The following is a 17,455-nucleotide window of genomic DNA, read 5'->3' as shown; positions in this document are numbered from 1 at the left end:
CTGTTTAAAAAAAACTAGTAAAGTGCTCTTGAATAGTTGTATTTAGATATTTTAAATATTTTTTTTATTTATTTGTCCTTTTATTACAGCATTTTTTGTCTCTTAGGCAAATTTGTTTATTAGTAAATCACTGCTGACAATTTGCTCTGTTGAATTAACCAGTGTTTACAAAAAAATAATTATTTTATTTTGTAGATTTTCTTACAGTACAAGTGGCAAAATACCCATTAGACCTTTTTGAAGAGATGGGTCATAGACTAATGTCATGTACTAGAGATAGATGGGACACTATATAAAACAAATAAGTCATTTAGAGCCACCTAGTGTTCCGGAAGGAACTAATGGAGAGTTTTGGCATAACAATTTTAGCGTTCCGTTACTTATTAACTACATCTATCTATCTATCTATTCAGCCTCTTCGGTCCATCGTTGGACATAGGCCTCCCCCAATCTCTTCCATTCTTCCCTCTCTGTCGCCGTGCTCATCCATCTTGTGCCTGCATGGTTTCCTCAGATCGTCCGCCCATCTCATCTGGGGTCTTCCTCTACTTCTTCTATTCTCCCAGGGCTATTCTCCCATTTCCATCGATCATCCTTCTGTCTGACATTGTGACCGGCAAACTTCCATTTTAATTTTGCTACTTCACTTCTAACATCCCTTACTTTAGTTTTTCCTCTGATCCACTCATTCCTTTTTCTATCTACCAGCCTTATATGTAGCATTTGTCTTTCCATAGATCTTTGAGATTTTGTTACCTTATCCATATTTGATTTTGTCAGTGTCCAGGTCTGGGATCCGTAAGTAAGTACAGGGAGTACACATTGATTATATACTTTGGTTTTGAGGTACTGTGGATATCTTTTGTTTTTTAATATGTAACTTAATTTTCCAAATGCTGCCCAGGCCAGTCTTACTCGTCCTTTATTTCAGCTGTTTGGTTTTCGGTTTTCTTTTTTCAGTTTAATCATTTGTCCCAGATATATATACTCTTCAATTTGTTCTATTTTTTCTTGGTTTATTCTGGTTGTTATGTTTTCATCTGTGTTTGTTATGATTTTAGTTTTAGTGTAGTTCATATTTAGGCCTATTCTTCCAGCCCCTGAATCGAGTTCTTCCAGCATTTCTATCAGTTCTTCTTTCTTTTCTGTTATTAAGGCGATATCATCCGCATATCTCAGGTGATTCAAGTATTGTCCACATATTTTGATAGCTTTTTCTTCCCAGTCTAAATTTTTGAAAACGTCTTCTAATGCCTGGTTAAAGAGTTTAGGGGATATTGTATCACCCTGTCTGACACCTCCTATGAAAATTGGCTTTGTTCCTTCGTGGATTTTAATTGTTGTTGTTGCTTCGCTATATATGTTGGCTATTAAGTCTGCGTATAGTTAATAAGTGGTCAACTGTACTGTATCCTTTTCTGAAGCCTGCTTGTTCTTTTGCTTGGCATCCGTCAAATTTTGTTGTTAGTCTATTGGTTAATATTTTCGTGAAGAGCTTATAAATTACGTTAAGGAGTGTTATAGGACGATAGTTTTTTAGATCTGCCCTATCACCTTTTTTATGTTATAGATTCCTTCCAGTCGTTTGGGATTATTTTTTCTATTAGGATTTTATTCAGGACAATATGAAGAGTATTAACTACAGCTTTTCCGCCGTACTTTAGCATTTCTTTTGTTATTCCGTCTTTTCCAGGTGAATTATTAACTATTAACTACATACTCCTTGTAAATTACAAAATAATTGATATGGACTTTTTTACTACAATTTATGTTTTATTAAATCATTAAAAGTGTCCCTCCCTCATAGGTGCCTTCTCTGTTGAGGTTGGCGATTAATATGGCATATGACTCTCTGTCCAGAGCTTGGTGAATAAGGGTGTTTCCGTCGGTGTGGGTCCAATCTCTTATGTTCTGTAGCCATGATTTATTTTTCCTCCCTATGCTACGTTTCCGTCGATTTTTTCCTTCTATTATGAGCTGTATTTTTTCATTTTCTGAGTGCCGCATTATATGTCCAAGGTAGGAAGTCTTCTTGATTTTAATTGTGCCTGTTAGGTGTGCACGAGTTTTCATTCTGTTTAAAACTTCACAATTTGTTGTTCCGGAGATTCAACTTATCCTCAGCATCCGACAATAAAATCGTCAGCATCCGGCAACATTTCAAACGCATTAAGGCGTTTGATGTTCCTTCCTGTTTTAGCGTCCGTGTTTCGCATCCATATTGAAGTAGGGGCCATATATAACATTTTAATATTCTTCGCCTCGTTGATATAGCTATTCTCGGATGGTATAAGAACTTCCGCATGTTGTGGAAACCAGCCCTAGCTATTTCAATCCTTCTTATGGTTTCCTTAGAGTCTAGCTGCCTGTGTACTTTCCTGCCCAAGTTAATATATCTCTGAGTGGTTTCGAGATGGACGCCGTTTACCATTATGTCGCTGTTTTGATTGTCTTGCGGATGCCTGGTCGAAAATCATAGTTTTTCTCTTGACGGTGTTAATCTCTAGACTCCTAATACTTTCTTCTGTCAGTTTGTCCATTAGGATTTGCAGCTGGTCTTCGGATTCTGCTAATACCACGGTGTCGTCTGCGTATCTTATATTGTTTATAACTTTTCCATTTATTTTAGACCCTTCTAGACAATTTTGAAGAGATATTCGGATTATATATTCGAAACTTTGAGTCTTTTTTCTTCTTTTTTAATTTGCAAATCTGGTCTCTGTGAAGAAAGTGAATGCCTTCTTTAAAAATATACATTTTTTATAATTTTTAATATTATTCCTACTTGATTAAAGAGTTTTGCGTTTATAACACTAAAGACCGTTCATTACCAAACCCTCACATAAACCCAACCTTCCTGGCATTACATTCTCTAATTCCAAAGGTCAAATTTCGCAGATATCCATCTCGAGCTCCGGTATCTAACCTTACTCCAGCCTAAACAATGCAAATTAGTAGGTTTTAATTAAGTAAACTGGCTTCGTTTGAAATTTTTATCACGTAACCGGCTCTTAGTTTGGCCGATTCTTCCAAGCTCCGAGCCGTTCAATCTCGCTCATTAATCGCGGAACGGTCCTGATCCGGTCCTGAGATAGCGTTACGTCCGAAACGTGAAATAGACAAAAAACAGAGGTAGAATATCTAGAAAGTAGAGGAAAAAATACTGTGCATTTGTACAACGCTTAAAAAAAATCTGGTGGTGTTATTGAACCTTAGATTAAATAATATTGAAAAGAAATAAAAATTATATCTAAGTAAATTTTTATCTAAGTAGTATTTTGTTTATTATTGCAATACAATATCTCATCAATAAATACACTTCAGTAAATATTTAGTATTAAAAACTTCAAAACCCTTGGAAAATGAAGCCTTAAAATTTTTACTGCAATTTCATAAAACTGAAATTACTTCAAAAACAGTAAGGTTTAAGTGTGATAAACCTTAATCAAATTTACTATTATTTCAATCGTAAAATTTAAAAATAGAGTAATATACAAGGTGTCTCATTTAAAAAAAAATACAACTAAAATATTTTTTACTTATTTGGGACATTCTGTATCTTGTAAAAATATTTTTAAATTGTAGCTCTAACAGTCCTTCAATGAACCCAAAACTTACAATTTGTAAAAATCTAATCATTTAGCTACAATATTCCGTGTCGTATGTGGTGAACAACACTGTATAAATAAAAATTTTAATCAATTAAACATGCCTACGTTTAGTATGAAGCTACTGCTTATACAGGGTGGTCCGAATTGTATTCCGGAAACTTCGGCAGCATATTCTGAAGAGAAAAATAAGTAAAAAAGTTCGTATAAATGTAAGTCTTAAAATGCTTAGTTTCGGAGATACAGGGTGTAGAAGTTTCATTTTTATTTCGATTTTTTCCAAATCATTTTTGAAGTAACGTAAATATTTGGATGAAAATCGATGTCTAGGAGTTATTTAACATGAGAAATTTGATTTTGATATCGATATGACTCCTATTTGTAAGGGGCGCCACCTACATGTGTTCTAACTCTTTTGAAGAGTAATAACTTTTCGTCCGTACCTGTATAAAACTACTGAGTGAAAAAATATACATTTCCGTGATTTTCTACGTAAAAAATGTATCTTGGTAAAAATCGCTGCAAGCAATCGTTCTCAAGATATTTAGAATGGAAATAGTCAATACATGTCATTATTGACAAAAAATAAAAGTGTTGGGTAGATAAATTATTTGACTGATATGATAAATTTGGGTACTTTTTGTTTTTTTAATAAATAAATTTTTCTTCGAAAAAATGATGATAAAACAGTTTCTGTTGCCCTTTTAGCACAAAAACATTACAAATTTATGATTTCAGTCTAATAACTATTTAGTCAACATGTTTAATTTATGTATTGATAATTTCGATTCAAAATATCTCGAGAACCATTACTCGTAGCGATTTTTATTAAGAGACGTTTTTTACGTAAAATACGTCGTAAATGTATATTTTTTCACTCAGTACTTTTATACAGGTACGGACGAAAAGTTATTACTCTTCGAACCAGTTAAAGAATATGTAGGTGGCGCCCTCTATATGTAGGAGTGATATTGACATCAAAATCAAATTTCTCATGTCAAAAAACTTCTGGACACCAATTTTCATCCAAATATTTACGTTACTTCAAAAATTATTTGGAAAAAATCGAAATAAAAATTAAACTTCTACACCCTGTATCTCCGAAACGAAGCATTTTCGGACATACATTTATACGCACTTTTTTTCTTCTTTTTATGTGCAGAATATGCTGCTGAAGTTTCCGGAATACAGTTCGGACCACCCTGTATACTGTTTGTTAGTCGATCAACGTAATAAGCAACGAATCGAAACCTCCTTCTCACAGTAAATACACCCAAACCCTTTAATCAACTAAAAGAAATTAAAGTGTATTTGTCGTCGTCAGCCTCGAACTTGCACGCCACCTGTCTCTCAATTAGCATATTAAACAATCAACTCGCCCACACACCCCAAGTCTTATCGCATCAACCCCTCGAGGGGTGAGGGATCCAGTGTTATACCCTTAATGTTCCAGTGTGTTCACCCCACACGCTTTTAATCAATAGGCCAGACAATACCGGAGCTTCCTTGCCTGTCGTTGCCTTCACACTAAAAACAAACGAGTGTAGGTTGCCCGATTTTATGTGTACGTCGGACAGTGGTTCGAAATTTGTTTTTAACCAGACAAAGAATGTTTTCCTTTTTTTTTGTTTTACACCGCAAGAATGGTTGTTGTCTGGGCGCACTTAGTGATGAGGTGTCTCCCCATTTTCCCCACAGATTCTGCATTCGCCGTTGTTTCTTAAACGGCCTACAGACGTAACGATTTATCATGTACGCATGCAGTACGATATCCATCGAAACTGCCGCATTAACGATAAATCGTAGCGTGTTTAGGGAAATTGGATGGTTTACAGTAAGCAGTCGTCAAATCGTTTGCAGTACGGAGCTTCCGTAAAATATCGTATCAACGGGTCGTGTCTGGGGTGGGGTTTGAACGCAAGTCTGAACGTGTGGAGTGTATTGTCTGCCGCAGCGCGCAGTTACGATATAGTTTTTATTTATTTTTGGTTTAGTAGAAGACTTTATTGATTTATATAGAGAAAACAGATGCCTATGGGATGTGAAATCAAAAGATTATGCAAATAAAATGAAAAGTTACGACTTACAGTTACAGAAATTTCCAGTTACGAAATTTTGTTTATTATTTTTTTTTGAATATTTCTTTCTCTCCAGCAGCCACTTTTTACACCATTTGCCACGCCCTTTTCTAATTTGAAGTTCAATAAAACACAAAGTTTACTTAATCTGGATGAGTTGCATAGAGGCCACTAGCTTTTAATTTTAACAGCCGGGTGGTCGGGGTTCAAAGATATTAATAAAAGGGCGCCACGAGATTATACTCTATGAATTTTAATACTAAATATTTAATGAAGACTGACCCCCAATGATCAGTTAGCTAATGTTGCAATAATAAAATAATACACATCGGGGTTCAGAAGTTAATAAAAGGGCGCCACAGATTATACTAGCTATGAACTCGGCAATAAAGATGTAACTATTAAGTAGACTTCAACACTAACCTCGAACTGTTGAGTGCAACTATCATGAACTTCAAATATTCCGATAACTATTTGTACCTTGGCGACTCTTAACTTTAACTTGTGAGACTAGACTGTAAATAAGACTACTAAAAACTCATTTAATCAATATATCCATTAAACAATGAAAAAGTTTATATATAAAGTAATAGAATGAAATGTAAGAGAAATGTAAATGTAAGTTAATAAAAGCAAATTGAAATGTAAAAACGAAAAGAAGATACAATTTAAATCAAATGAGAAATAATTAAAACTTATGACGTCAAACCCCCTTATCTAACTTAATAATAGATACAATCAAATTGGTTTATACCCATAAATCTAATCTAATTATACAAATATCTAATGAGTCTTTACTACTCGATTTAATATAAATAAATAATAGTTTGGTCAGAAATCAATATAATAATAAGTTATCAAATTAAAGTCTCTGTTGTTATAAATAAGCATTTATTAAAAATGAAATATCATTTTCAAGGTGTTACTTTTAGCTACATGAAGGCTAAGGTTGTTACAACAACTCAGTGTACTGTCACTGGAGCCCACGTATTAATCAGCAGAGGTACAGGTGAAAGTAGTAGGTGTGTTGAATTTCAAATGGTGAACATAACAAAGCCTTAAATAGTTTATTGGTTGTCTTAGAAAAAGAGCCTCAATTATATAGAACAAGGACTAGCACAACGTGTTTAAAAAGTTGAGTTAATAAAGGTAATAAAGTAGGACTAATCAAATCTGAACTTTACCTCAACGAGGGTTTAATGATGTCCAACGGGTACCTCTAATACGCGCAACAGGATGGAATTCTGGACTGTTCAACTACGGTCTGGATCGGTACTCTTGCTCTACAATTATGAACAACCAAATAAGATTTAAGAAAGATTAACTTAAACTAATCTTTTCTACACCACGTGGGGCGCGGAAAAGTCGAAAACCACACAACAATATGAACAAAAATCAGTTTGAGCATCGACTTACAATAGGCAGAAGAATAAATAAACTTCCAGTAAAATATTTAGTATTAAAAACTTTGATACCCTTGGAGAGAAATGAAGCCATAAAATTTTAGCATACCTTGGAACTGTTCAGGGACTTCTTAATCGTGGAATCGGGATATCGGTCCGGAAAAATTTATTTATTTAATCCCTTTACGAAATTGGTCGGTGGTCCATGTAAACTTAACAGGAAAATCTAACACGTTTCTGACCAAATGTGTTTCGGAAGCCTTAATAGTCCTTCACACGAAAACCCACTATTCACCATTTGTAAATGCTTCACGAAACGGCAGCCAGTTCTTCACGACGATATTCTCGGTCAGGGGAGTACAGAAATATATCGGGTTGCATAATTATAAAATTTAAATAAAATAATATTTAACAATAAAATTATAGTAAATATGATGCAAAAATAATAGTTATTTGCGATAATTTATGAGCTAGCACACAGAGGTCGTTGCGAGGAAATTTGACTGTTACACATTCCTCTTTGATTTTTTTTGTTCATCATCTTCATCTATCAGCAATACCGCAGCTACAAGCACGGCAGCTTTCTTCTTTGAAATTCTTGACATAACGGTAGCCCTTCTCGACGAAAAGTGAATAATCTGAACTGCGACAGTACAATGTGTGGCATCGTCTGTACAAAAAATGGCTGTACTGCAAGCCGTACGATTTTCTTTACGATCTGCAGTTCAACGCGCAATACGATAAATCGTTACGTGTGTAGGCCGTTTTAGACGCGGTCGTATCGTACGGAAGTACAGCATGCAGAAAATATGTAGTACAACGTAGTAGTAGATACGATAGGTTTGATAGTTTGTGTGCCAAGCGTTTCTTCTGGAAATAAAATCTTAACATTTTTCGTGGCAAATTAAGTACAATACAGTTCATAAAAATGGAAAATGGAAAGTTTTGGTCAGAATTTATAGAAATATATCGTTCCCATACATGTTTTTGGGATGTAAAATGTAACGAATACTTAAACAAACATAAAAGAAGTGCAAGTCATGAGAATCTATTGGAAAGCTTATAGAATAAATAAAAGCAGGTGCTACTTTGGAATATTTAATTACAATTTTTGAGAGTGCTCTTCATCTAAAACGACCACAATTACAGCTATTGTCCTTTTTGACAGACACAAAGCCATGGCGACAAGATAAAATCAACTGGAAAACGATTTATTGTACAATAGACTAGAAAACTGGTAGTTTAAGTTTATGGACAACAGTGCATCCGATTTGTCGTTCAAACGATCGAATCAAATTTGTGTTGTACAACTTGTAGTACGATAAATCGTATAATGTGTGGCCCGTTTAATACGGACACTGTGTATGCTAAATTAAATAAAAAAGTACATTCTTTGCTAAAAGAAAACATTCTGCGGAAAGAATTTTATCCAATTATCTCCTAAACTACGCCGCTCAGACGGTTCGTTAATTGCCAGAAAAGTTCGCTTTGTTTCTGTTCCACTTCTCTGCTTATCTGTCTTCGCTTCCTTCCGTTTCTTCGACACCGGTAAACCGCGTTAATGAGCCGAAAACGAAGTAGGGCCAAAAATAGAAGAAACAAAGAAACCTTAAAACGCTGAAGAAACGGTGGTGTTGGCTCGCACAAGTAAACGCCCGCTTTGCTGAGAACTGTTTTTATTACTGGTAGTCTAGATCCAGCTCTATGATTATTAATCGTAACGTATTTTTAATCAAAACCCAATTTTTACGTATATTTATGAATAGGAGAATACACTTTTCACAGGGTGCCTATCAAAAACTTGCCGCAACTATGGTAAAAGCCCAATTACCGTCACTGTCCTAATTATCGTCATATTTCGATATTTAAAAAAAAGAAACTCAGGGAAAAGATTCCATAACAAATAATTTTAAACAGTTGTTTTATATATCTGAAAACGCTGATATCAAGTTGGACATTGACGAGAAACCGCACATTTCTTATAAGCTAAGCAGAGCAACAGTTTTCTTGATTTTCTTTCACAGGAATGTAATTTAGTATACTAAGGTCTAAATATAATTAATTACCAGTGTAAGAGATTTTCTATTATATGTGTTTATATAAAAGTGTTTTTTTCAATAATATTAATAAAATGGGTGACGGTTTTTCGTCGCCCATTTTATTAATATTATTTAGTGTCGCTACGGAGCGTGCCGTATCATCGGCACCACTGACGAAGATTGGGTCATTATAGGCAGAGTTGATCAAAAAAATAAAAAAACTAAATCACCACAATACACCAAAACACTTTTACTTCTACACTGGACGCGCGTTTTGCCAACTTGTGCTAACTTATTTCGCTAAGCTTTGATTATAATCATCTGCTGATGGTGCTAACATGGTTAGTGAAACGCGCGTCCAGTGTAGAAATAAAAGTGTTGCGTATTGTGGTGATTTAGTGTTTTTATTTTGCTGTGTAACACCAAAGGTTCCAACTAAATGTCTCCTAGTGTCATATTTAATTTTCTTTGTAAGTCTTTTACCAAAAATTGGATTTAACTGAATTGATATTCTCTTTTATGTGATTTATTAATAATTATTGAACATAGTTAACCTATGTTTAATTATTAATAACTAATTTTGGAGACGACATCAAATTTTTTTGATAATTTATATGCCAAATTAAAGCCATTTTTGTGCTTGATGTTATAAGGCGGTGCCTTAAGCAAATGGTTTTATATAAGGATTATTTCTTTCCTTGCAAGTTTATTAATGTTCTTAACGTCTTAGTAAATTATTTTTCTGTGGGAATTGTGTAGAAATTTATTTCCATAAACATTAACTGCCCCTCGTTATCTACCGATTTATCATTACCAGCACCTTAAATTTTCGACTCTCCATTCTCCTATGTTCCTTGATGATAATTCCATGCCCATTAGTGCCATCGCTCCACAATTCATATAGTCCCAAGTCAGTCGGTCACAAATTGCAAACCAACGACCAATCGTAGCTGACAGCGATGCCACGCAGATCATCGACGTGGGGTGCCCCACTACCGCTGTGGGCTCGAATCCTTTAAACAACAAACACACGAGCCATAAGGTAATTAAACAAAGTGTCCCTACCCAATGGCGCCGAGTTAAGGGCTGCTAAAATATGCCAGGCTCAATGGTGCAGTATCGGTATATTGTATGCTGGAGATGGGTGATCAATATATACGTGGATTTAGAAGTGTTGAAGGGTATTATAGATTTGAAAATTGTTAGGGGGATTCTCCCCGATTGAGCGCTAATTATCGGTTTATGGTTTTTATTTAATTTAAAGTAGTGTTCTTATCTTTTCTGTTATTATTTTTTATGGATCATTTGGTGTTTCATGTGTTATTCACATCATCGATCTTGTTTTTTACGCCCTCTATTTCTTTATTTGCCTGGCCTGGTGCTTTCAAAAAAATATCGTAAAACAAAATCGGCAAAAAATACAGCGTAAAACGAGAGACTCCTATACAGGGTGAGTCAACGATAGAGCAAAGTCTCTTATCTCATTTGTTTCGAGGTTTACAAAAATATATTAAATATAAAAGTTATAGAGACGGTTAAGATAGATATTCTAAAATTATTATAGAGTATACAGGGTGCTTCAAAAAAGTGTGGCGAAAACAACATATGATTTTTTAAATGCAACACCCTATTTTTTCTTTTATTTTTAGATTTTGCGTAAAATTCCATAACTTTTTTATATACAATGTTATATTTCTAAAATTAATAGTTTTTGTAATATTTAAATTTGTTTAACAAATGTTAGATTGCAGTGTCATTATTGCATCATTATTTGCCATAATTGAGGTTTTTACCCATATTTTTAATACAATTACGCTATAACGTCATAATTGTCATGACAAAATGTAATAATTCTCAAAATTTCTTGTCTGTTAAGCAAGTTAAGAACAAAATTTGGACTTTAGTTTAATTCGTTATAATAAATATAAATGGTAGAGATAATAGTTAAAGATTTTTCTGAAATGAATTAGTCAATATGACTGATATACACGAACAAGCCAAGAAAAACAATTTTTTTTGTTCAGAACTATATATTATATAGTACTTTGCTAAGTAGTATAAGAATAGATGTAGATTATCTAGAAAACATCTTCAGTGTGCAATGGGACGGTTTCGCGGAAGTAGTAATATTGGCTTTACCAAATGAACTATAAACCTATATTACTACGAGAAAAAATCTTTACTGTATGTCGAAGAAAATTCCTATATCAGTAGTATTCAACAATTAGGTAATTTAGTATTACCCTAATCTGTATCTATTCGCCCCTACGGAAAATCCGTGTATCATCTTTCATAATATAGAAATACACCAAGAAAGTCACGACTGCGATTTTAGTTTATTTGAATAATGTTAATTAATTTAAACTAATACCAGCAATTATAACTAATTACATATTAAGCTACTTGTTAAAGATAAGTAATAAATAGTTTGTTTTGTCATGGCAATTATGATTTAATAGGGTAATTGTATTAAAAATATGGGTAAAAATAGAAAAAATTGGAATAAATCGCAAACTATTAAAAATAGGTATATGACATATTAAATAAAATTTCAAGAGTTTCGTAAAATCTATCAGAAAAAATGATAATATATAGGGTGTCCCATTTAAAAAAATTGGGATTTTTTAATTTTAAGTAGTTGAAATTCATAAATACAGGGTTGTTTACCACATACGACACGGAATATTGTAGCTAACCCATTAGATTTTTATAAATTGTAAGTTTTGGGTTTGCTGAAGGACTATTAGAGTTACAATTTAAAAATATTTTTACAAGATACAGAGTGTCCCAAATAAATAAAAAATAACAAAGTTGTATTTTTTAAATGGAACACCCTGGAATTAAAAATCTTCCGTAATACGGCCCTACGCGCCACCGGTGGAGGCTATGCATCGACTGAATGAGGCTGACTGTCGGTCGCTTAATTCAGTTAGCGCATCGTCGGAGTGGGGCGTTTTAAATTCGAGCGTGGGAAAAATTGGCGAGTGTCAAAGCTATGTTATTCTGTAAGCTGTGACCATGCAATCAGTGAGATCGAAAACTCTAATGGACTGCCAAGGAGCACTACGGGGCTACTCTGTTCTGGGTGTTAGACTGCAGCAATGTGGTGAGTAATCAAGAAGTACACTCGCCAGAGAAGGGGCCAGGGGAGAGGCCATGGCAGATGACCCACCACTTACGAACCATCCCACAACTGACCCACCACTATAGGAACCATCAAGGTCAAGCAGCTAGAGACTTGGGTCCGCATAGCCAACAATAGAGAGCCAATGGGCCCAACTACAAAGAGAGTAATAGTTGAATAAGCTGAGAATGATTATGATGATTATTATTATTTTTTAATGATTTCAAACAACAACAGTCATCAAAAATAAGTCAAGTTTCCTGTTAAATTTGTTAAATTTAACTTGAAAAGACACAAATAAAATATTTTATTACACAGAAACTCTGCAGTAGAAATAAACCATGTTACTCAACTGAACTTATCGAAGAGGAATAAAGTAAAAGGAATAAAACAAATCAACATTAATTTGATCTATTTAGCTTTAGTATTATTGGCATGTAATGCAAAGCCGTTCAAAGAATCCCCGTTGCAGCATAATAAAAATAAAAATCGTAATTCGCTTCAAATATACCTGAAGCCTTTTTTAATTTAGACCGGTCTATTTAAAATATTTTAACGTTTGGAATTCGCAGTAGCAGGATGTTAATAAATTACTTCTTTGATATAGGGAAGACTTATATTGATGTAAAACTAATGAGTTTTATACGTTCGTACAGTATATTTTATTTAATTTATAATTTATGGTAGTATAAAATTCAGAAATCAGTTTTTTCCGAAGTCCAGAAGTTGTATCCGCTATAGTTGCTTTAATTGAAGTTGATAGAGATCAAAATTATGTCGCTAACAGATTTAGGTGTGCACGAAGTACAATATAGTCGCTTTCTCGAGACAAGTTCATATGCTAGACGTACAGGAACCTTCGCAGGAGAACTTCCAGTCATGGTAGAACACACAAAAGTGTGTACTACCAGCCATGACCTATGCATGCAAAACCTGGACACTTAAAACGGACATCATAAGGAAACTGCAGGTCGCACAACGCTCAATAGAACGAAATATGCTGGAAATAACCAAGAAAGGCCGTAAAAGAATAGAGTGGGTACTACGAAAGACCTAGGTAATATATGTCATCCACACAGTAAAATCCCTCAAATGGCAATGGGCAGGTCACCTGGCAAGAAGAACGGTCAACAAATGGACCACAAAAGTTACAGCATGGTACTCACGAGGTATTAAGAGACCTAGAAGAAGGCCAAACCTGTGATAGGACCATAATATTAGAAAATTAGCAGGGATAACTTGGGCTCGCATAGCCAACAATAGACAACAATGGGCCCAATTACAAAGAGAGTATCTGAATATGTTGGAGAGGCTACACCATAATTGGAAATGATAGATAAAAATTATTATTATCATGTCATTGAATTCAATGACATAGTAATGTCATTAAATAATAAGTAATGTCATAGTAATGTCATGTAAATGACCTTTCACTAGCTTAGAAAATATTTATTGTTCACATCGAAATAAATAACCAAAGCATAAAATACATGATACACACTACAACATTTCCACTGGGCAATTTAATGGCCGAATTGTGTTACCTCAATTTATAATGCATGTTTTATTTATTATTTATTCATTTTGCGCGCTATAAAACTTTTATTTATTAATCTATATTATATTTCTATAAAATATCGGTTATATTTCGATATGCCACGCTAGAAGTGTTAACATAATGGAATTTTGGTCTGTATTTCGCATAGGTGTATTGTTAATTTTAATTCACTTTTGATGTTGGTTGTGTTTTTACTGGCCGTTAAAATTAAATTAATGCAACAGAAGTCAGCCGTAAAATATATTTTTGTTAATATTTTTAACTTATTAACTATTTCAATAGATATAAATTTTAAATTTGCTAAATTTGTTTAAAATAATGATTTTTAAGGTTTTAATTATTTTTTAAATCTATCAATCCCTATTGGCTTGTTATACATAATGTATCAATTCCATCTTTTATTATTTTTCATTAGTTTATTCTACCGCCTTGCCTGATGATTTGATAGCTACAAAAATGACATTAGCGTGAATATTTAAGACGATAATATATGTATATTATATCTGTATAACTACTATCTGTACGATTGATCGCATACATACGCTAAGAGAAATTATCAGCCGAACTAAAGAATACGAACTTCCTCTAGCCATAGTCATTGGCTTTTGACTCGGTATTAAGGCAATAATAGAAGCTCTAGCGAATCAAGATATTGACAGGTCTTACACAGAAAATCTCGCTCATATATATAAAGAAACCAAAGTAAGAATAATGACATATAAAAGAACCACAGAGTTCCCAACTGGCAAACGTAGTGCGAGAGAGAGACGCATTATCCCCAAAGCTGTTTACAGGAACACTTAGAAAAAATCTTCCGTCAAATAGACTGGAACAACAAAGGATTAAAAATTGATGGAGAATATCTTAACCATCTATGATTTGCTGATGACATAGTCCTAATTGCCAATAGCCCTTAAGAACTACAAACACAAATTAACGAACTAAATTCAGTCAGTAATCTCAAAATGAATTTAGCAAAAACTAAAGTAATATACAACGAACTACCAGACAGATAATACATTCTAATAAATAGAACAAAACTGGAAATAATTATAGTAATAATTATAAATATAATAACAGGGTTGGCGACTAGGGAACGTAAAAATTACGCCAAGCGTGCCAAATAAATTATCAGGCCTGAACGATACGGAATCCGGTGATGATAGGCCAGACATCATATATTATATATAAAAAAGACATGTAACGAACTAAAAACGTTACAACACCTTAGTTTATCGTAGCCAATTCTGCAACGTAAGTGACACTAACGGCAGAGCATGTGGACAACATCTTGAGACCCTGATGCACCTAATGTCTGCTTGCCCCGTACACACTGCCACCACCTACATCCAACGGCACAACGCAGTGTGCTATACGTGTGCTATAAGTTACGTGTGCTATATTACCATTTACGGCACCAATACGGTATTGATGAGACAGCGATAGCTTCGGACGGCACTGAGGCGGTCGGTGTTGGAGAATGGCAACTGCCGAATATATTGGAATCACGCATTTCCCACCATAACACGCATTCAGGCTAACAAATCTTCTCAGAGTTAGATGTTAGACAAACAGTGCAATTCCATACACGTTATAGAATTTTTCGCCCCAGCAGAAACTAACATCGAGATCAAAAATACAGAGAAGAAAGCCAAATACCAACAACTACTAGGAGAGTAGTACGCGGACTTTATTCTGAATGTAGCGTGCATCTTGTAGTGTTAATTATCGGCATTTTGGGTGGAACAAAAGACACTTTAATAACGGAACTACACAGAATACCAAACTGTAAAGAGTCATCCGAAAATCTGGCCACCAACATGCAGAAAGCTGATATCCTGGGATCCCTAAGACTTTTGAGACAGATGAGTTTGGCTGACGATCACTGACCGAGCGGACGCAAGGAGTGAAAGTCTACGTTTAACCATCCGCATGACGTCTTGTGGAGTCGAAGCTGCAAAAAAATCGTGTATTAAAGAAACTTTTCAATTTTTTACATAAATAGATCACCGATACTGAAACCCTGAAATATTTTAGAGAATTTAAAAGCACAAAGTTCGTTTGTGATTTTAATCCCCACAGAACGGCATAGTCGCTATTCCAAGCATATCTGCTCCTATTTATTCGCAACTCCAACAAGGATATTGTAAATCCGACTGGCGTAAACGTTTCGAGCGTTTGTTATGACAAGATCTGCATTTAATATCTGGAATGTCGACGACTGAACGAGTAGCGTTACGCGACGCTAGGTAGTAATTGCTTTCCGAGCAAACAGAAAACGTTTATGCTCGCAAGGAGGTTGCCTTCCGAACGTCGCTAAGTCGTTTGTGAATTTTAATCGGTTGCTTATTGTTTCTCAAAATTTCGTGTTTTACTTCATGGATGTGAATAATGAATATAATTATCCTCCTTGATATCAATAATGTCTGTAATAATTAAGTAATTTTTATCAAGTAGTAATTGTTAATTTTAAAGTTTAACCTGATATAATATCATTTCAACAGGATGTCAACGGTTTTTATAGACGTATCTGTTTAAAAAAAAAACTAGTAAAGTGCTCTTGAATAGTTGTATTTAGATATTTTAAATATTTTTTTTATTTATTTGTCCTTTTATTACAGCATTTTTTGTCTCTTAGGCAAATTTGTTTATTAGTAAATCACTGCTGACAATTTGCTCTGTTGAATTAACCAGTGTTTACAAAAAAATAATTATTTTATTTTGTAGATTTTCTTACAGTACAAGTGGCAAAATACCCATTAGACCTTTTTGAAGAGATGGGTCATAGACTAATGTCATGTACTAGAGATAGATGGGACACTATATAAAACAAATAAGTCATTTAGAGCCACCTAGTGTTCCGGAAGGAACTAATGGAGAGTTTTGGCATAACAATTTTAGCGTTCGGTTACTTATTAACTACATCTATCTATCTATCTATTCAGCCTCTTCGGTCTATCGTTGGACATAGGCCTCCCCCAATCTCTTCCATTCTTCCCTCTCTGTCGCCGTGCTCATCCATCTTGTGCCTGCATGTTTCCTCAGATCGTCCGCCCATCTCATCTGGGGTCTTCCTCTACTTCTTCTATTCTCCCAGGGCTATTCTCCCATTTCCATCGATCATCCTTCTGTCTGACATTGTGACCGGCAAACTTCCATTTTAATTTTGCTACTTCACTTCTAACATCCCTTACTTTAGTTTTCCTCTGATCCACTCATTCCTTTTTCTATCTACCAGCCTTATATGTAGCATTTGTCTTTCCATAGATCTTTGAGATTTTGTTACCTTATCCATATTTGATTTTGTCAGTGTCCAGGTCTGGGATCCGTAAGTAAGTACAGGAGTACACATTGATTATATACTTTGGTTTTGAGGTACTGTGAATATCTTTTGTTTTTTTAATATGTAACTTAATTTTCCAAATGCTGCCCAGGCCAGTCTTACTCGTCCTTTATTTCAGCTGTTTGGTTTTCGGTTTTCTTTTTCAGTTTAATCATTTGTCCCAGATATATATACTCTTCAATTTGTTCTATTTTTTCTTGGTTTATTCTGGTTGTTATGTTTTCATCTGTGTTTGTTATGATTTTAGTTTTAGTGTAGTTCATATTTAGGCCTATTCTTCCAGCTGCTGAATCGAGTTCTTC

General features: G+C 34.3%; 1 protein-coding gene across 1 annotated transcript; it reads right to left on the bottom strand.

The window, feature by feature from the left end:
- Positions 1-927: 927 nt before the first annotated feature.
- Positions 928-17,105, bottom strand: LOC115889821. The gene is made up of 3 exons (XM_030909899.1): positions 17,005-17,105; positions 2,429-2,595; positions 928-1,376 (listed from the first exon to the last, which is right to left on the bottom strand). Exons 1-3 carry the CDS (start codon positions 17,103-17,105, stop codon positions 928-930), a joined length of 717 nt encoding a protein of 238 aa, XP_030765759.1.
- Positions 17,106-17,455: the final 350 nt, after the last annotated feature.

The sequence above is a fragment of the Sitophilus oryzae genome, unplaced genomic scaffold (assembly GCF_002938485.1).
Source record: "Sitophilus oryzae breed Bouriz unplaced genomic scaffold, Soryzae_2.0 scaffold_850_pilon_pilon, whole genome shotgun sequence".
Lineage (NCBI taxonomy): Eukaryota > Metazoa > Arthropoda > Insecta > Coleoptera > Curculionidae > Sitophilus > Sitophilus oryzae.
This window is presented reverse-complemented; position numbering and strand designations above follow the sequence as displayed.

Bases quoted from the DNA above. Each gene is read 5' to 3' on its own strand.
- LOC115889821 (XM_030909899.1), bottom strand. From the start codon at position 17,105: ATGGATAAGGTAACAAAATCTCAAAGATCTATGGAAAGACAAATGCTA. The intron at 2,596-17,004 runs GTAAGGGATGTT...AAACAATATAAG, and splicing joins TGGATCAGAGGAAAACTAAA to ATACGCAGACGACACCGTGG. The intron at 1,377-2,428 runs GTAAACGGCGTC...AACTATACGCAG, and splicing joins ATCAAAACAGCGACATAATG to ACTTAATAGCCAACATATAT.